Raw genomic sequence first — 20,702 nt, 5'->3', positions numbered from 1 at the left:
TACTGGCTAAGAAATAGACCGGTAGATCAGTGGAACAGATTAGATACAAAGGACAAAAAAGAGTACATCTATAGCAATCTAATCTTTGACAAACCCAAAGATACCAACATTAGGGATAAAAATTCATTATTTGGAAAAAAACTTTTGGGAAAACTGGAAATTTGTATGGCAGAAATTAGAAATGGATCCACACTTAACACCATATACCAAGATAAGATCAAAATGGGTCCATGATTTAGGCATAAACAATGAGATAATAAATAGATTAGAGAAACAGAAAATAGTCTACCTCTCAGACTGTGGAGGAGGAAGGAATTTATGACCAGAGGAGAAGTAGAGATCATTATTGATCACAAAATAGAAGATTTTGATTACATCAAACTAAAAAGTTTCTGTACAAACAATACTAATGCAAACAAGATTAGAAGGGAAGTAACAAATTGGGAAAATATTTTTAAAAGTAAAGGTTCTGACAAAGGTCTCATTTCCAAAATATATAGAGAACTGACCCTAATTTATAAGAAATCAAACCATTCTCCAATTGACAAATGGTCAAAGGATATGAACAGACAATTTTCAGATGATGAAATTGAAACTATTTCCACTCATATGAAAGAGTGTTCCAAATCACTACTGATCAGAGAAATGCAAATTAAGACAACTCTGAGATACCACTACACACCTGTCAGATTGGCTAAAATGACAGGAAGAAATAATGATGAATGTTGGAGGGGATGTGGGAAAACTGGGACACTGATACATTGCTGGTGGAGTTGTGAAAGAATCCAGCCATTCTGGAGAGCAATTTGGAACTATGCCCAAAAAGTTATCAAACTGTGCATACCCTTTGACCCAGCATTGCTGCTATTGGGCTTATATCCCAAAGAAATACTAAAGAGCGGAAAGGGATCTGTATGTGCCAAAATGTTTGTGGCAGCTCTTTTTGTTGTAGCTAGAAACTGGAAGTTGAATGAATGCCCATCAATTGGAGAATGGTTGGATCAATTATGGTATATGAAGGTTATGGAATATTATTGCTCTGTAAGAAATGACCAGCAGGAGGAATACAGAGAGGCTTGGAGAGACTTACATCAACTGATGCTGAGTGAAATGAGCAGAACCAGAAGATCGCTGTACACTTCAATGTTGTATGAGGACGTATTCTGATGGAAGTGGATATCTTCAACATAAAGAAGATCCAACTCACTTCCAGTTGATCAACGATGGACAGAAATAACTACACGCAGAGAAGTAACACTGGGAAGTGAAGGTAAATTGTTAGCACTACTGTCTATCTACCCAGGTTACTTATACCTTCGGAATCTAATGCTTATTGTGCAACAAGAAAATGGTATTTACACACATATATTGTATCTAGGTTATATTGTAACACATGTAAAATGTATGGGATTGTCTGTCATCGGGGGGAGGGAGTAGAGGGAGGGGGGATAATTTGGGGAAATGAATACAAGGGATAATATTTTAAAAATTACTCATGCATATATACTGTGGAAAAAAATTCTAAATAAAAAAAGAAAGAAATATCATGCATGGATGTGAATCTGGAACTAAATCAAAAGTTGGGAGCTCAGTCCAAAGGGAAGGAAATAACTAGCATTTGCCAAGAGCTAAGCAGAATCCAAGAATCCAGCAACTAAGTACCTATTCATTCATTATATTTTTTGTACAATGCTTACAAAGAAAGAACATTCAAGCAAGTAAAAATTTGTTCCCAGTGATGAGTGCCAATTAATGGATGATTAGGATATGAGGCAAAAAATCTAGTCACTGTTAAGTCAATGTTAATACTCACTATTTTTTCTCTGGAGAACCAAGGATAGAATAGGAACACAGCAAGAGAGAGTCACTGCTAAAATACTAATATGTCTCCTTATGAGGTCACTCAAACTTAAAAAGTGGGGTCAACCAGCAGTTACTGATATGTTAAACAGAGTTGCTAAAGTCAGATTTTATGGAGGTACAGTCAGGAAGATTATAATCCCCAAGTGTTTCCTTGACACAGCCAAGAAAATACAATACATTAAAATGCCTAAATTTTTGAGGATGGAAAGAAAATAATATTTTTTCATCTTCTTGTCTTTTTTAATAAAAGATCATGGTTTAATCTATATCTAACCTCTAGATAAAAGGGTAAAGTAACTATATAAAATACAAAGTTTAGTAGAGGTAAGAAGTAACAGCAGAAAGGGAAAGATAAAAATCAGGAACAGTGATGGGTTTTCAACTGAGCGCAGAGTGGAGAAATAACCTGAGAGAAACATTTCATTTCAACTTGACTCAGTTTCTTCATTGTATTAAAATGAAGAAGGTTGAAATGGATGACCTCTAAGGCTATTTCCAATTCTAGGTTTATGCCTCAGGAGACAATGGATTTTTCCACCATGGAAATCTTTGAGAAAAGGCTGCAAAGATCAATTTTAGAGATATCTTAGTCAGAGACTCATGAGAGGTTATGAGTTGGGCTAAGTCATGGCTGAGATTCATGCCACTTCTAAGACTCTGTGCTCTTCTTGACAAAACTCATATTTTCCAACAGAAGATATGGGGTTGAATGAACCATGCAAAAGTACCACCTTCCACATTTCAATAAACCCACCCTTTGAGAACCAGTAATATATATTGCTGTTTTGGAGGCAATTCATATACTTTTAACACATTCATCTTCTAAAGCTAATAGATGACTCTGGCTGGGCCTTGAATTGGATAAAGGGCAAAAAGGCATAAATCAGTATGATATGTTGGTTTCTGGACATCTAAGTGGTGTAGTACATAGAGGGCTGGCCATGGAATTAAGAAGACCAGAGTTAAAATCTGGCCTCAGGCACTTTTTAGCTCTTGTGACCTTAGCCAAGTCACTTAACCCTATTTGCCCAACATCTCTAATTCCAGAGCAAATATTCTGTCTCCTTTATTATGCCAAAGGACAGACAGTATACAGAAATCACCCATCATTACTATTCGGTCACGTCATTCACATACAACTCTTAATGACTCCATTTGGGGTTTTCTTGGCAAAGATACTATGTGTTTTCTATTTTCTTCTCCAACTCCTTTTACAAATGAGGAAACTGAGGCAGGCAGGATTAAGTGACTAGCCCAGGGTCACAATGCTAGGAAGTATCAGAGGCCAGATTTAACATAGAAAGAGGAGCTTCCTGATTCAGGTCCAATGACTCTCTCCACTGCTGCCCTTTCTCAACTATGAAATGAAGGATTAGCCCAGATGAACTCTAGGATCCAGAGCTATGATGCTCAACTAGGTACAACTTGCATATAGAGTTAATGAAATTAAATACAGAATTACTTTTCCCCATGTGTTAAATATAGGTGAGTTAGGCTGAGCTAAATGCGCTTTCTTCCTTGGTTTTTTGTTTTGTTTTGTTTTGTTTTTTTGTTTTGTTTTGTTTTGTTTTCTTGTGATCAATGGCATGAAAGCACAAGATGTCTATTCAGTTAGGGACTTAATTTGAGGCTGCAACAGAGAAATGTTAAAAAAAAAAAAAGGCTGAACCATTGTCTCTAACCTCATTTCTATCATTGCCTAATAAAAAGGGTTCATCAACCCTTTTATAACAAGGAGAATAACATGGAAATATGTAAGGAATTCTTTCCAGGAAAAGCACAATGAGGGAAAAATCCTGGCTTAAGAGATTTTACATCATCTTTTTTGTAAGCATAGATTTAGGCCCTTTGTCATAAACCCTTTGGAGTCTGATAAAACCTACAGACTCTTCAAAATGATATTTTTAAATGCATAAAGTACACAGAAGCAAAAGGAAACCAATTATCTTGAAATACAGTTATCAAATTTGAACAAAATGCAGATGCCAGATTAAGAACCTCTGGTTTAAACTCTCAGAAGTATTTACTGTCATCCCCTTGCACAAACACAAATAAAAGACTATTAAGTTAAAAACCAGAAAAGAGAGTTAAAGTCAGCTCACAGACAACTTTTAATTAAGCACTGAATAGAATATACAGTTAAAACACTTATGAACATTTTCCTTTTAATGAGGAAAAAAATGCTTTTTCTGGGTCACAAATGAGAAAAGAAGAATGCTGTTTGTGCAATATTAGGGTTACTAAAAGTCAAGAACAATATCTGGAAGATTTCCAGACTGTAGCAAATGTTGAGTGTGTGATTAATTCTTTCAACCAAGGACTGAAAGGAATAGGATGGGTGTGGCCATTTAATATACTTTGCCAATGAGAATTACTATCATATTGAAAAAAACAAATAAAACAAAACCACATTCTCCGAAACCCAGCTCAAAAATTGTAAAACTGTGAGGGAGTTGGAAATGAGAATCTGTGGACAGACATTTTTGAGTTTAATGTTTATTTTAAAATTTGATGTTTTTGTAGTTGTACCTGTTCATATACAAAATGTCTCATTATATAATAAACAGCATGCTGATAAAGCCTAGCAAAAAAAAAAGTCATCTCTTCCGGTGCCAAGATTGCAAAGTAAATAAGGAACTCTGTGAAATCTTTTGAAATTTCCTTCCAAACTACTACAAAACTGCTTTAGAATCAAATTAGGAGCAGGGAAGCAACTTACCAGCATGGCAGAAAAGGTCAGTCTCACTGTCCAAGAAGGGAACTGGGTCCAAGAGCAGCAGAAGCAGCAGCAACAGCTCAAGCAGCAGCCAGCCTTACAGCAGGGGCCTGTAGCAAAGCTTCAAATCTGGGGTAATCACCCCTCCTGAAAGCAGTTTGTTGTTATTGTTGTCTGCCCTTCCTTCTCAGAGAAGACCATGACATCACACATGAGAAGCCATTCCATGTAAGTTATTAGATTTAAGCAATAGAAAGCTGTGCAAAGTCACCAGCCCCACTTTCTTCTCCAGAGCCATCTGTGTCTAGGGCCCAGATATAAATCAGGAAGAGTAGAAATGGCTTGGACACAATGCGATACTTTGAAGCTTTTAAGGGGAAGGTCTTTAAGAGGTTTCATTTTGACTAAGGCAATACCAAGCAGTGATTAAAGCTATGTAAGAACTGAGGCAAAGAATGGCCAGTTTGCTTGGAGGGGAAGTTGGTTGTGTACTTACATATTTAGGTAGATGTGGGAGAGGAAGACCCTCAGTGTTTCTGCCCAAACAGAAACAACTGCTATTTACATTCACTCTGAGCCAATGAGGATCCAAACAATGACCAAATGGAACTTGGGTCTGGGATCTATTGTTGGCCAACCAATGAGAACTGGGATGATGCGGGCTTAAGGCATGGTCCTAGCGCAAACCAGCAGTCCCCTAGAAGCAATCTGTATAGTACAAGTCCTACACCAACAATCCCACCTCCAGCACAAGGCACCCAGGCTGTGATCCCATTGCTGACCAGTAATGAAGTCTTGTCCTGGGGCTGGCCAATAGCAAGACCCCTGGGGCCTACCAAAAGACTGTGTTTCCATAGCACATCACCAGCAGAGCCCTATCCCTGGGTTAAAGCAATAAGAAAATCCCTCCTCCAGACATCAGAAAGAATCAGCTATAATAGCAATGCAGCAGAAAGCACCACTCCTTCTTCAGGTCTACAGCTAAACCCCATAGCCAACAGAGAGGCTCTACCCCCAGAAACCAATGGGATAAAATAACCAAATTTTCAGTTAAAAAAAAAAAAAAAACAACTAAGCTCTGAACCCAGCTAAAGCTAGCAGCAAGCCCCTAAGCCCCAGCATAAAAAGCTTGAGATAGTGCAGGACCATAGCCCAACTTTCACACATAAAAACATGACCAAAAAAAAAAAAAAAAAAAAAAAAAGGCAGAAAAGTGAGGGGAAAAAATAAAGCTTGGCTATAGAAAATTGTTATGGTGGCAGGGAGATCAAGGCAAAAACCTAAAGAAAAATGTAATTTGATTTCAGGCCCAAAAAGAATTCCTAAAAGTACTTTATAATAATTTTGAAAAGCAAATTAGATCAATAGAAGAAAAACTGGGAAAAGAAATGAGGGCAATGCAAGAGAATTGTGAAAAAAAAAAGAGTCATTAGTATAAGAAAGATAATCAAAAATTTACTGAGGAAAATAATGCTAAAAACTGATTTGGCCAAATGGAAAAGGAAGTACACAAACTCACTGAAGGGAAAAAAAAAATCCTTACAATTTAAAACTGAGCAAGTGGAAGCTATTGAGTCTATAAAATACCAAGATATGTTAGACAAAATCAAAAAAGTTTTAAAAAATGTAAATTTTCTCACTGGAAGAACAACTGACCTAGAAGATAAATCCAGATGAGATAAGAATTAATGAATTACTAGAAATCCATGATTAAAAAAAATCCTGAACATCTTTCAAGAAATTTTCAAAAATTGCTCCATTATATTAAAACTATAGCAATAATATAAATAGATCTAATTAAAAGAGAGATAAGAGTGGAAACTATATCTTGTTGAAAAGGTACTGAGCAAATAAGTCATATCAATACTAAACATGTATGCGTATGGCATCTAAAATTTTTAAAGAGAAGTTGAACTAATTACAAGAGGAAATAGATAATAATACTAGACTAGTGGGAGACCTGAATTTTCCCTTCTTAGAACTAGAGAAATCTAACCAAAAAAAAAAAAAAAAAAAAAGTAAAGAAGTGATTACAATTCTGAAAATGTTAGGTATGATAGATCACTGGAGAAAATTGAATGGGAATAGAAAGTACATGGCCGAAGTACAGAACACCTACACAAAAAAACTGGCTATTATGACACAAAAACCTCACAACCAAATGCAGAAAAGTAGAAATAGTAAATGCAGATGATAATACAATAAAATTGCATTCAACAATGGACAATGCAAAGAAATTGAAGCTTAATTGTAAACTAAATTATCCCTGGGAAGAGAATGAAGAAGAAATTAGAACAATTGATAGGAGATATTTTGGCCGATTACATGCCAATAAAATTTGACAATCAAAATAAAATGTACAAATACCTTCAAAAATATAAATTACCCAGATTAATAGAAGAAATAAAATGCTTAAATACTCAATCTTAGAAAAGAAATTGAACAAGTTATCAATGAAATTCTTAATTAAAAATCCCTAGGACCAAAAAGAGCCAAAAGAGAATTCTACCAAACATTTAAAGAACAATTAATCCCAATAATATAAAAAAATTTTAAAAATATGATATAAAATAATGTGAACTATTTGAAAATAATAGAAAAAGGAACCTTACCAAACTCCTTTTATGACACAAATATGGTGCTAATACCTAAACTAGAAAGAACCAAAACAGAGAAACAAAATTATAGACTAATTTCCCTAATGAACATCCTGGCAACTGTCAAATTTAATGGCTTTTCCTTAACCCTGATTTTTTTCATCTTTCTCTAACCTTTGTAGACCTCGTAGATAAAACCCTTCTTCTGGAAGTTCTCTCTTCACTAGGTTTTCCAGATGCTATTCTCTCCTAGTACTCTTCCTACCTAACTGAACACTCCTCAATCTTTTCTCCTGAATCTACACCAGGTGTGGGTTGAGGTGTCTACACCGTCTTGTTAGGGTGTTGCCAAGTGCTCAGTTATCTCATTTATGCAAATAATTTCCAGAACTATGTATATATATCTAGCCCTACCTGTCTTCTGAGATCCGGCCTAGCATCACCTACTGATTACTGGGCATCTCAAACTTGATATCCTGCAGGCATGCCAAACTCAACATGTCTAAAAGAGAACTCATTACCTTCTCCAAACCTTTCCCTTCTCCCACTTTTCTGTTGCTATTGAGGACACCAGCATTCTCACAGACACCCAGACTTAAAATTTCAATGTCATCCAGAAATGTTCCATCAAAGTTAATCTCACTCTTCCCCCCCTCCCCCAATGTCTCATCAGTTACTAAATCCTCCTTGTTTCTACAGCAATATTTCTAACATCTCTTGAGTCAGACCCATTCCCTGTATTTACATAACTGCCTCCTTAGTTCAAGCTTTCATTACCTCACCTGGACTATTAGAAACAGCCTCCAAATTGGTTTCCCTCAATTCCGTCCTCTAACTCCTGCTGGATTCACCTGTCAAAGTAATTTTCCTAAAGCACAGTCAGACCCCATCCGAGCCCTGTTGACGGTGGCCCCTCCAAGTTCAAATCTAACATTTTCTCTCCGGCTCTTTAAGCCCTTCAGAACTAGACCTCTTTCTTCCTTTCCATTGTTCTTGCCCTTCACTCCTCATTTTCTATAACTAACCACAATGCCTTCTTGCACTTGCTCCGAATCATATTCCCATCCCTAGGCAAAGGGCTTTTTCACTAGCTGTCCCCATAACTGGGATGCTTTCCCTTCTTACCTCCACCTCACTAATTTCGTGGCTCCTTTAAGACCCTTTAAATGTCACCTTCTGCAGGAAGCCTTCCCCTACTCCCCAGTTCTCCTTGTCTTCCAAGAGTATCTCCCATTTACACTGTATAGATAGTTGTTTATATGTTGTTTTCCTCACTAGAATGGGTGCTATTTGAGAGCAGGGACTGCGTGCGTGCGTGTGTGTGTGTGTGTGTGTGTGTGTGTATGTGTGTGTGTGTTCCGTTTTATTACGCCTTTCTTTGTATTCCCATTGCTAAGCATAGGCCCTGGCAAGTGCTTGCTTGTTGACTGGTTGGCTGGCGCCAGAGCAAACCCAAGCTTTCCCAAAACTAGATAAAAGTTCTTGGAAACAAGAGGGGATAGAAGTGGGGGCTCTAGCACTTCCCGAAAACCCCACGCTTCAGCGAAGCGGCTCTGCGGGGTCGGGGACAGAAAGATTCCCCCGGAGGAGCCCAGCCACTGGGAAGTTTGTAACTGCCCACACCCCTAATGCCTTCCTCTCCCCCGCCTGGTGCCCAGCCGCCCCGCTGCTGAAAGCCAAGGCGTAACTCCACTCACCGTTTCCGCCAAACTCTCGGGACGGCAACAACTCACTTCCCGGGGTGATCCCCGAGCTCCACACAAAGTATTGTTCAAAGATAACTTGCTTCTCCCCAGGAATGGAGAACCTGGAGGCGGGCGCTGTCCAGTCCGGTAGCCAAAGCAGACCCCCTTCCAGTGCAGCGCAGGCCGAGACCCTGCCCCACCCACCCACTCCACCTTCTGCTTGCCCACCCACTCCACCTTCTGCTTGCCCACCCAGGAAAGGCCGGACACCGTGCTTTTTCTCCGCAGATAGCTCCGCGCTCCCAGCAGTGCCTAGGAAAGGAGCCCGGAGCGTGGTCCAAAAAGGGGAGGAGGAAAGGAGCGGGAAAAGAAAGAGGATTAGGTGGGGTGAAGAGAAAGGTGGAACAGAGATAGCCTAGAGCACTTTCCTGGATTCCCTCCCAAGAACCCCAAATCTCTAGAGATACTATAATTACATATATTCCTACCTCGGGGGTGAAGTCTAGGAGTTTAAACTTCCGGGGAAAAGTGGGCAGAGAGGCAGACAGAGAGAGAAAGAAAGAAAGAATATGGCTCTGTGGATGTTCCTAGGGCAAGCCAGTAATGGAGCCCCTCCTTCGAAATGTTTTCAAACAGATCAGAAGAGAGAACAGTCTCCTAGGGGGAGTGACTTCCAAAGGAGCAGTTTTCCAGGGAGACTTTTCACTCTTCCTCTCTCCTCACCCGTAGGCACTTGGCTAGGACAATTGATTCTGGCTGTTCAAGTGACTAAACAACCCGACTGCAGTTCTTCCCACACTCAATCCCCACCCACTTTGGACCGGGCCAAGTTGATCCACAAGTAGAGGGGGTTAAAGGGAACTGAAAGGAAAAGAGCAAAGGACTATGGGAGAATGCCTGTGCATCTTGGCAGTGTAAGAAAAACAATCAAATTTCAGAAATGAGCCTTTCTTACTTAGGCGAAGGTGGGGAGAGATGGAGAGTCCAACTTTTAAATAACTGGATTCTTCTCTATAAGCAGCTGCGGAGCAAAGCCTAATGCCCTCAGACAAAATCAGTGGATTACAATTTTGCACTGGCCTCACAAGTGCCAGCAGGGGAAAGGAGTGGCTCAGATTCATTTTTGAAGAACTTTGGTGATGCTCCAAACTGAATATTTGGGGAGGATGACGGCTTAAAAGAATGCAGTTCTAGGAATTTCCACTTTTTTGAAGTTTTGGGGATTTCCAACTTTTATGCAAGTTGTTTAACAAAATAGATGTTCAAAATAGATGTTGTTTGTTTTAACAAAATAGTCTTCAGGGCACATTTATATTTATGGAGAAAAGGAATTTGCGACATTACTCAAATGTGTAAATAAGATGCTTCTAAAAGCAAAAAAATAAAAGCAGAACACTAACTATATTTTAGGATTAATTATTATTAATTTTGATGTCAGCAGGTTGTTTGCTTATTAATGCAAATATACCATGATCTAAAGGGACTGAGAGCCCTTCAAGTACCTTCCCAAAGTCCAAAGGGGCTTCCCAAAGAGCCCCAGTCTCTCTGGGCTTTTTATTCTATTTTAGATTCCAGCTGCTTCCATAGTCACTATACAATTAAAAGGAAAGGCTATACAAAACAACTGTTTAAACATGTACATATATATTGTATTTAATTTATACTTTAACATATTTAACATGTATTGGTCTATCTGCCATATGGGGGGGAGGAGGGGAAAAATTAGAACAAAAGGTTTGGCAATTATCAATGTTGTAAAATTATCCATGCATATCTCTGGTAAATAAAAACTATTAAATAATAAAAAATGAAAGGCTATAGTTAATGTACATTCAAAGGCTTGCTGCCTACCCAAAAATGCCACTTATGGAACAGACCATCAAAAATAATAAATTGTGAATAAGCCTATTTATTCAAGCAGACAGCAAAGAGAAACCAGAAAAATCAGTTTAGAATACACTGGATGAGGTTTTCCACTGGGAAGGTCTCAGCTTAATAGACAAAATTCCCAATCTCATTCAAAGGGAAATACCCCAACTTTGGATAAATTGGATATCACAAGGGGATTTTTTGAGAGGGGGCAGTTTTCTTTTTCAAAGCAAGAAGGAAGAAGAAAATTTCACTTAAGTTTTTGTGCCAATGACACCTCTTATTCCTATGAATGCTTCCTCAAGTCATCATTATCTTTATCAATGAGAAATGATCTGGAGTTGATCAATTCAGTTGACTTAGTAACATGATCAATTACATGTATTTGAGGTCAATTGTATTTCTGGGAACTGAATAGGATTAAGAGCACTTGTGAGTGAGTTCAGAAATATGAGACAATAAAAGCTTCTTTGACTCTTACATTTCCTTACAACCCTAACTCTATATGGAATGTGGTGGAAGAATACCACAACAACTGGAATTCTGGTTTATTAGCTAACAACTTTCAGTAATCCTATCTATATAAGACTGGCAAGAAAAAAAAAAAAGCCTTGCTCAATCTGGGTATGACATATATCATGAAAGAACAACCTAGGTGAAAATACATGCCCTTTGAAATAATTTGTAATTGAGGAATCTTTGTGTGACTAGATACTGTCTCTATCAACATACAAAAGGATAGCTGTCACATAGGTTAAATCAAGCCCAAGAAAACAATAAAGACAACCAATTGGGAAGGAATACATAAAAATACAAAGAATAAAATTGGTACTAAAATAAGCTATGAAAAGACAGCTTCCTCCTTATCAGGGAAGGGGAGATGATCCATGAGGATTGAATTCTTTATATAATGTTAGATTTTTTTTACACATAATGATCAATTTTCTTAATTTTTTTTTCCTTTTTAAAATTTTCTTCTTCATAAGTGATGACTTGGAAAAAAGGAGGAAAAGGAATAGAGGCAAAGCTAAGTGATATAAACACAAAAACTATCAAGGAAATATATTTTTAAAAATAGAAGCAGGTGGGTTTGAAATGATGCATGGTATGATATCTGAGTAGGCACTGATAGTGTTCTGCTTGAGCAGTTCTTTCTCTCTGTGCTACTCTCAACTTTTCAATCAGCTGTAATATACCTCTCTACCCACTAGACAATAAAGTTCAAATAGTTCCTTTTCATTTTGTCCAGCCTTTGGTAGCTAAAAGACTACTTCTTTCATCTTCCCCACCCCCTCATTTCTCACCCCTCAATACATGCAGCTATTGCCCAAGCTAAGATCTATGGACAATTATTAGTCTTAATATATAAAAGTATTGTTCTAATTAGCTTGACTAAGCTCCATCCTTAGAATAATTCTCTCTAAATGTTTCTTTCCTCCCTTGTTCATATTCCTATATCTGCTATGTAGCTAAATTTAGTCATCTGGACCAGAACACTTGCAAACATTAGGATTGATTTATTGAAAATGATGGGTAAATTCAGAAGTTCCTAAATGACGGGGGGAGCCAAGATGGCAGGGTAATAATAGCAGGGACTTGTTTGAACTCTTCCCTAAGCCCTTATGAATATCTTTAGATAATGACTCTAAATAAATGCTAGAGCAGCAGCATCCACACACAAATACAAAATGCAGTCAAACAATTTTCCAGTTCAAGAAAACTTAGAAGGTGAACAGGAAAGGCTAATTTCATCATAGTGAGAGTAGAACACAATCTAGTACATGCTACCCCAGAGCAAACTGGGCCTCAGCAAACTAAGAGCAAGTTTCTAGACAATTGACTCAGTGCCATCAGAAGCAATTTTCAGACTTCTAAGCTCACAAACACCAAAGACAGTTCCAGGGCAGAAAAGAGTGCTTGTGGTCACTCACAGACCAAAGCACAGATCAGGAAAATAGTCAACTCTTTCCTTAGTTCATATCACCTTGGAAGAACTGAAAACATATAGTCCCCTAGAAGGATCTCTTAAAACAGCTGCAAATCTCTGAAATTTGGGATGGTATACCCTTTACCCTGGATTACTTTGAAAAAGTTAAAAATCAAGCAATAGGTTGGAAAAATGAACAAAAACAGAAAAAAATTCTGACCATAGAAAGTTACAATGGTGACAAAGTAGATCAAAACATACATTCAGAAGTGGATAATAAAGTCATTGCTCCTACAACCAAAGGCTCTGAGAAAAATATGAATTGTTTTAAGTCCAGAGAAGAACTCAAAAAGGATTTTGAAAATTAGCTAAGAAATATAGAAGAAAAAATGTGAAGAGAAAAGAGTGGTGCAAAAGAATCATGAAAGCAAATCAACATCTTGGTAAAGGAGACACAAAATTATGAAAGCAAGTCAACAGTCTGGTGAAGAAGACACAAAAAAGATATTGAAGAAAATAATACTTTAAAACACAGAATTGTTCAAACAATAAAAGAAAGCACAAAAAATCACTGAGGAGAATGCCTTAAAAATAAACTTGGCCAAGTGGAAAAAGAAGCACAAAAATTCACCAAAGTGAAAAAACAATTCTTTAAAAAGTAGGATTTGTAAAATAGAAAAGGAAATAGAAAAATTTCACTGAAGAAAATAATTCCTTAAAAATTAGAATTGAAAAAACGTAAGTGAATGATTTTATGAGAAATCAAGAAACAATAAAATAAAACTAAAGGAATAAAAAAGAGACATTGTGAAATATCTCCTTGGAAACACAACTGACCCATAAAATAGATTCAGGAAAAATAAATTTTAAATTGTTGGACTACCTGAAATCCATGATTTAAAATAAAAAGGAATCTGGATAACATCTTTCAAGGAATTTTCAGGGAAAGCTTCCTTGATATTCTAGAATCAGAGGTTAAAAAGAAACTGAAATAATTCACCAATCATTTCCTAAAAGAGACAACAAAATGAAAACTCCCAAAAATATTATAGCCAAATTCCAGAATTCCTGAGTCAAGGAGAATATTGTGAGCTGCCATCAATAACTAACTCAAATTATCATGATATGATAGCACAAGATTTGACAGCTTCTATATTAAAAAAATAAGAGTGCTTGGAATATGATGTTCTGGAGGGCAAAAGAACTAAGATAACAGCCAAGAATAACCTACCCAGCAAAACTGAGTATAATATTTCAGGTAGGGGGGGGGGGAGAACATTGACATTTAATGAAATAAAGGAATTTCAAGCAAAGTTAAATAAGAAAATTAACTTTAAAATATAAGACTCAAGTGAAGCATTTATAAAGTAAATAGGAAAGGAAAATGATAAGGGATTTAATAAGGTGAACTGTTTACACTCCTACATGGGAAAATGATTTCTGTAACTCAAAAGAACCTTTTCATTATATTATTATATTCTCATTATTATGGTAGTTAATTGCATATATAAACAGAGGGAAAAGGGATGAATTAAATGTAAAGATATGATATTTTTAGAAAAATAAACAAAGGGGTGAGACAAATGTTCTTCGAGACAGGGAAAGGAAGAAGTAGAATATGATAAAATCTCTTACATAAAAGAGGCAAGAAAAAGCTTTTACTATGGAGGGGGAGAAGAGGAAGGTTAGGAAGAATGAGTGAACTTTACTCTCACTGGAAGTGGTTCAAAGAGGAAATAACATACACACTCAATTGGGTATAGAAATCTATCTTACCTTACAGAAAAATAGGAGGAAAGGGCAAGAGGTTTATAGAAGGGAAAGCAGATTAGAGAAGGTTTTCAGAAGCAAAACACTTTTTAGGACAGAGTAAAGGGAAAGAACATCATAAACGAGGAGAATATAGTTAGCAATTGTGAAAAAAATTTGAAGCAAGTTTCTCTGATAAAAGTCTCATTTCTCAAAATATGGAAAACTGAGTCAATTTTTAAGAAAAAACAATCTATTCCCCAATTGATAAATTACCAAAAGACATGAACAATTTTCAGATGAACTAAAGATATATATAACCATATGAAAAGTAAGCTCTAACTCACTATTGATTAGATAAATGCAAATTAAAATAAATAGGAGGTACTGCTTTGTAAAAGGAAAATGACAAATGTTGGAGGGGATGCAGAGAAGATGAAACATTAATGCATTGTGAGTAGAGTTGTAAACTGATTCAACTATTGTGTAAAGCAATTTGGAACTATGCCCAAAAGGCTATAAAATCATTTATACCCTTTGAGTTAGCAAAACCACTACAAGATCTATGTCCAAAAAGACATAAAAAGGAAAAAGAAAAAGGACCTTTATATACAAAATAGTAATAGTAACTCTTTTCTAGGGGCAAAAAATCAGAAATTGTGGGAATGCCTGTCAATTGGGGAATAGCTAAAAAAGAGTGGTATGTGATTATGATAGAATACTATTGTGCTATAAGAAATGATTAGCAGGGTGCTCTTATACTGGGGGAAAAAATGGAAAAAAAAACTTGAAAGACTTCCATGAGGTGATGCCAAGTGAAATGTGCTGTTTATAAAGTAACAGAAATATTGTAAGATGATCAATTGTGAATGACTTAGCTCTTCTCATCATTATATTGCTGAGAACTCTAAAGGCATTATGATGAAAATGCTATCCACCACACCCAAAGAACTAATCATATCTGAATACAGATTAAAGCAAACTTTTTTCAACTTTTTCTTGAATTTTTGTCTATATTTTCTTTCACAATATGACTATTATGGAAATGTTTTGCATGACTACCCATGTGCAACCTATGCTTGCCATCTCAGGAAGGGAAGTGGAGTGGAATGGAGTGGGAAGGAGAAAGAGGGAGAATCTGGAACTCAATAATTTAAAACCAAATGTTCAAAATTGTTTTTACAAGTAACTGAGGAAAATACTACATTAAAAAAAGAAGTTACTAAATGAAAAACAAAAATGTCCAATGTTTACTAACATAAAAGTTTATTCCTTTTAAAGAGGTAGCATTTAGCTCCATCAGAAGTAAAGTGCAATCAGTATTTAGAAAGATGCCGGATTCTTGGCTCAGTAAGAAAGCAAATGAAATTGTTTTACACCATAAATAATAATCCAAATGTTTTTATGTCTTGAAAGCTTTTAAAAGTCAAAGACCTACCATGTATCTCAACTACTCAGTGCTGTAGGATGCACATTGATTAATGAGGGCATGATTTTGGAAAGATAGACTAAACACTTCTGTAATGTTTTCAACAAATTTCATCAAGCAATGCTGAAAGCAATGACACTTTACCTTAGTTTGAAGTCAGTCTCTCTCTAGCCAACGATCAAGTAGAGATTTTGAATGTTATCAGACTCATCTCATATAGCAAAATACCTGTTGCTGATTCTATTCCAGATAAGATTTATAAGGAAAAGGGTCTACTGCTTATATAAAGGCTGGCTGAAATATCTACCATTATATGGCAAAAGGAAGTTATCCCCCAGGAGTTTAAGGATGCTTCAATTATCCATCTCCATAAAGCAAGGATAGGGAACATTTTTTTGTTCTGCCAAGGGCTTATTTGAATATTTAAAACATCACTCACGGATCATACAAAATTATCAGTTTATAGAACTCGAGCAGAGGGATGTAATTGTACTAAGTTTTCACCTCATCATCACCTGTAGTTATATAAGTTATTATATAAATGATTTCATGGGTTTTATCCACCTTGAAGGCTGGAGGTTCCCTATCCCTGCTATAAAGGAAAAGGAAATAGTCTTACAGCAATCACAGGAGTGTCTCTCCTTTAGTCATTACCAACAAGATTCTTGCCATCTTCTTTAATAAGATATCTGGAAGGTAGTCTTATCCTTCTGGAATATAGTCTTCATCTGGAAGATAGTCATTCACCTGAGAGCCAAGGTGGATTCAGAAGGGGCCAAGGAACGGTCAATATGATATCTGTCGTCCAATAACCAGAGGAGAAATGCCAGAGCAGAACAGAGATCTGTTCACAGTGTTCATCAATCTGATCAAGGTCTTTGATACTGTCAGTGTGAGGAGTTGTGCAAGATGATGGCAAAATTTGGTTGCCCCAGCTTATTAGGCTTATATATCAGTTCCATGACAGCATTTTTGCATGAGTTTGGGATAAAGAATGATGCTCTCATGCTTTCCTAATCACCAATGAAGAGAAGCAGGACTCTGTGGTTACTCATATGCTTTTTAGTTTTATGTTTTCTGCTATGTTGTTTGGAACCTTCAACAAGGACAAAAATGGGATCAAGTTCAGCTACCCCATGAATGATAAATTATTTAACCTGAAAACACTACAAGCCAAGACTAAAGTGAAAAAAGAGCTGGTGTGGGATTTTTTTGTTCAGAGAGGATTGTACCCTCGTTGCACCCTCTGAGGCTGAGATGCAACAGTATATGGATTGATTCTATATATGTGCTAGTTTTAGTCTGATAACTTTCACCAAAAACAAAAACCAAACAAACAAACAAAAAATACAGATTCTCTACTGGTCAGCACCATCCATCCATCCATGGAACCATCAGTTACAGCAAATGGAAAAAGATTGATGCTACGGATAAATTCCTTTACCTGGAATATTCTTTCCAGAAATATGCTCATAGATAAGATTGACATATTTATTGCCAGAACTAGCTAAGTGTTTTGGAGACTCTGAAGGAAAGTTTGAGGGAGAAGTATTAGGTTACCTACCAATCTGAAGTTCTACAAGAGCCACTGTGCTGACCTCATTGTTGTATACTTATGGAGTTCAGAGAGTATAGCATCACCAACGCCAAAAAAATGGACTTATTGTCCTCTGAATTGTCTTAGGAAATTCTAAAGATCACTTGGCAAGATAAGAAACTGGATCCTGAGGTGCTTTCTTGAGCTGAACTTCCAAGCATTCAAACTCTGTTGCAGAGAGTGCCATCCCAATGGGCAGTTGTGTTGTTCTAATACCAAACATACATTTGCCTAAAAAAACTATTTTAAGGAAAACTCACAAGAGCCAAGAGCTCATTGGGAAGGACATTCTCATTGCAAGGACATTCTCAGATCCAAGAACATTCTCAAGGTCTCTTCTATAGAATTCTGAATTAATTGTGAGACATGGGAGACACTGACATAGGAAAATCCAGAATTACATCAAAGGAGGTGCTTTTTTCTATGAGCAAGACAGAACTTCAGTAGCTCAAAGGAAATGTGAGGCAAATTTAGAGACATTTCCATTCCAAATATTCATATGAACAATTTGTACCCAATTTGCAGTGGACACTTCTGAGCTCATATTTGTCTGAACAGTCACAATCAGACACACTGTATACTGACTTTGACATAATGATGTCATTTTGATCCTCTTTGACTATGAAAAACATCAAAATTGATTGTATTAGGAAGATTTACTTATTTCTTTCTGAAATTTCTGCCAATTGTTCCTACTTCTTGCTGGTACATAAGCCCAATATATATTTCATATGACAGCCCTTCAAATGTTTATTATATCTTCCCTAAGCCTCTTCTCCTTCAGGCTACACATTACCTGTTCCATTAACTAAGCCTTTTTTAATACGTCCTGCGACCCCTTCATCACCCCATTCTGCACAAATCACCTCTTCAACTGTGACATATTTTAAGAAACCGTATAATATATTAGTTTCATCATTTAGGGCTAAATACCTCAGCTCTTTTAATTACACATTATGTGACATGCTTTCCAGATTACTTAGTTTCCTTCAATGGTTTCTCAAAATCAGATTCATAGAATTTTCCAAGTTCCTTATTTTCAAGGAGGAAACTGAAATGAAGTGATAAGATCATACAACTTGAGGTGAGAACCTCTTAGAGCTCATGCCTTTTCACCCCAAGACAAACTTTAGTTTCTCAATGTTCCTTTATAATACAGAAACCTGAAGTAATAGATAGATACAAATATGGTTTGGCATGCATCTGGTATGCTGGAATTATTATCTGACTCAGGTTGAACACTATATTTCTATTAACATGGCCAAGTTTGCATTAACTTTATTAAATCTGGTGTTGCTGGCTCATACTGAACTTAAAATGACAACAAAAACAAAGGATTATTTTTAAAAGTTATTTCAGAATTATACAAATATTAGAAAAGACATACGCCTGATACTTGGGGTAAAAAAGACAATGATAAGAAATCCTGGAATTACGAAACTCCTATTTTGCTTCTATTTATCTGCCAGGGAGAGAGATTTACAGATTGTGAAAAATAACATTGATCAATAGAGAAGTGAAATTTAAGAGACAGGTAGAAATTTTAAAAATGTTAAAGTACCTAGTTTCTCACAAGTTCTTTTCCCCAGGTAGAATGATCTTTAGATGGGAAAGGAAAAAACTTAAATCCTTTTTTAGGGTACTGATATCCAGAATAATAAATAGTATCATAACCTAAATAAGTAATTAATAAATGGTGACTCAATTCCCTGCTTTTTAGACTCACATAATAAAACAAAACATGAAACAATTAGAAAAAAATTATTGAATATTTGGTTAATTTCTTTATTTAGAGTAAATATATTTTAATTTTTAAAAAATCACTCAAATGATTTTAAACACTAGTTTTTAGGAAAATATATCAAATATATACATATTGGATAACTGAATTAAATATTTGTTTTAATAAGAGAAAAAAATTTTTTTTTCAAAAATCATCTTTCAGCCTAAAAGATTCTCCATTTAAAATGGGGCTTTAAGTATAATTTCAAGAATTCACAAAATTTCCATTAAATAAAAAACTCTTTTTCCCCCCTCCCTCAAAAAAAAAAAAAAAAACTAGAGTAATGCCTATTATAAATGTTTTCAGTGTATCAAAGACACTATGGATGAAAACATGTTGATTCCAGTCAAACTGGTATCAAAATATTTAGAGTACAAATAAATATACTATTAAAATACAAATTGACAGTATACTCTTCTATGATAAGGCTATAACAAACATTTGCTGATCTGGATTCACATTTGCAATGCATTTCTAGTTTACTTTGCTTTTGTTCACACTATTCTAATTATCTCCTATGACCTCCAGGTATTATTTTCTTTTAGAAAGAAGTTTGAACACACACCCTAGTTACTAGCATAAAACAGTGATTAGCAGGAGGCACTGAAGGAGGCAGCAGGCCAATTTTCTTTTTAGATTCCTAATTTTTCAAGAGCTTTTCTCTTGTTCACCCCTTTAAAGAACTTTTGTATGCATGATTTTTTAATCATTTAACAATATGCCTCATTACAATTTGAATTTATTATTTTTTATGCAGACTACTTTTGATAAACTCTGTAAATAGGTGAAATAAAATGCCTCATTTTTTTTTAACTTTGCAATGTAGTCAAGTATCTAACCATTAAAGAATAATCAAAGAGAAACAATAGAAAGACCAAATTACAATGGAGATAGCCAAAATCTGACAAAAGATAGCCAAGATCTGGCAGATAAACTACTCCATGCACTCCATTTTGCTTATGATTTCACCCTTTTTGGGTGATCATATTCTCATTTTGAGCTTATCTTGATATAAGGTGTGAGATCCTGATTTATACCAAGTTTCTGCCATACCGTTTCCTAGCTTCCCCAGCAATTTTTTTAATCAAATAATTATTTTTTGTTCCAAAATCTTGAATCTTTGGATTTATTGTAAACTAAATTACTATGATCATTAACTATAATAAAATGTATACCTAATCTATTCCAGTGATTCGCCATACTATTTCTTAACTAGTTCCAAATTCTTTTGATAATTACCATCTTATAATACAGTATGAGATGGGTATAGATATTTTTACATTGATTACCTTAATATCTTTGTGCTTTTTTGTAATGAATTATTACTTTTTCTAGCTTTAAAAAATTTTTGGCAGTTTGATTGTTATGATCCTGAATAGATTAATTTAGACAGAATTGCTACCCATTAGCAATTGCTATTTTTCCAACTGTTTAAATCTGACATTATTTGTATAAAAAGTGTATTGTATTATGTTCATATAGCTCCT

General features: G+C 35.8%; 2 protein-coding genes across 8 annotated transcripts in view; both read right to left on the bottom strand.

Moving 5' to 3' along the window:
* The window catches only part of LOC141560373 (phospholipid scramblase 4-like), a 60,947-nt gene extending 51,280 nt beyond the window's left edge, over positions 1-9,667 (bottom strand). Inside the window, exons 1-3 of one of the 7 annotated variants that reach the window (XM_074298394.1) lie at positions 8,874-9,667; positions 4,583-4,726; positions 1,091-1,257 (exon numbers count right to left, since the gene is read on the bottom strand). The gene's annotated coding sequence lies outside the window, so the exon portion shown is untranslated. Of the gene's footprint in view, positions 1-1,090; positions 1,258-4,582; positions 4,727-8,301; positions 8,767-8,873 lie in introns of those variants that run through there. The other 6 variants (XM_074298393.1, XM_074298396.1, XM_074298397.1 and 3 more) reach the window with 6 other exon arrangements.
* Positions 8,716-20,702, bottom strand: part of LOC141561863 (phospholipid scramblase 2-like) — a 30,387-nt gene continuing 18,400 nt past the window's right edge. Inside the window, exon 7 of the mRNA XM_074301959.1 lies at positions 8,716-9,173. Within this exon, the coding sequence (XP_074158060.1) occupies positions 8,716-9,173 (458 nt within the window). The remainder of the gene's footprint in view (positions 9,174-20,702) is intronic.

Source organism: Sminthopsis crassicaudata, chromosome 3, assembly GCF_048593235.1.
Source record: "Sminthopsis crassicaudata isolate SCR6 chromosome 3, ASM4859323v1, whole genome shotgun sequence".
NCBI lineage: Eukaryota > Metazoa > Chordata > Mammalia > Dasyuromorphia > Dasyuridae > Sminthopsis > Sminthopsis crassicaudata.
This window is presented reverse-complemented; position numbering and strand designations above follow the sequence as displayed.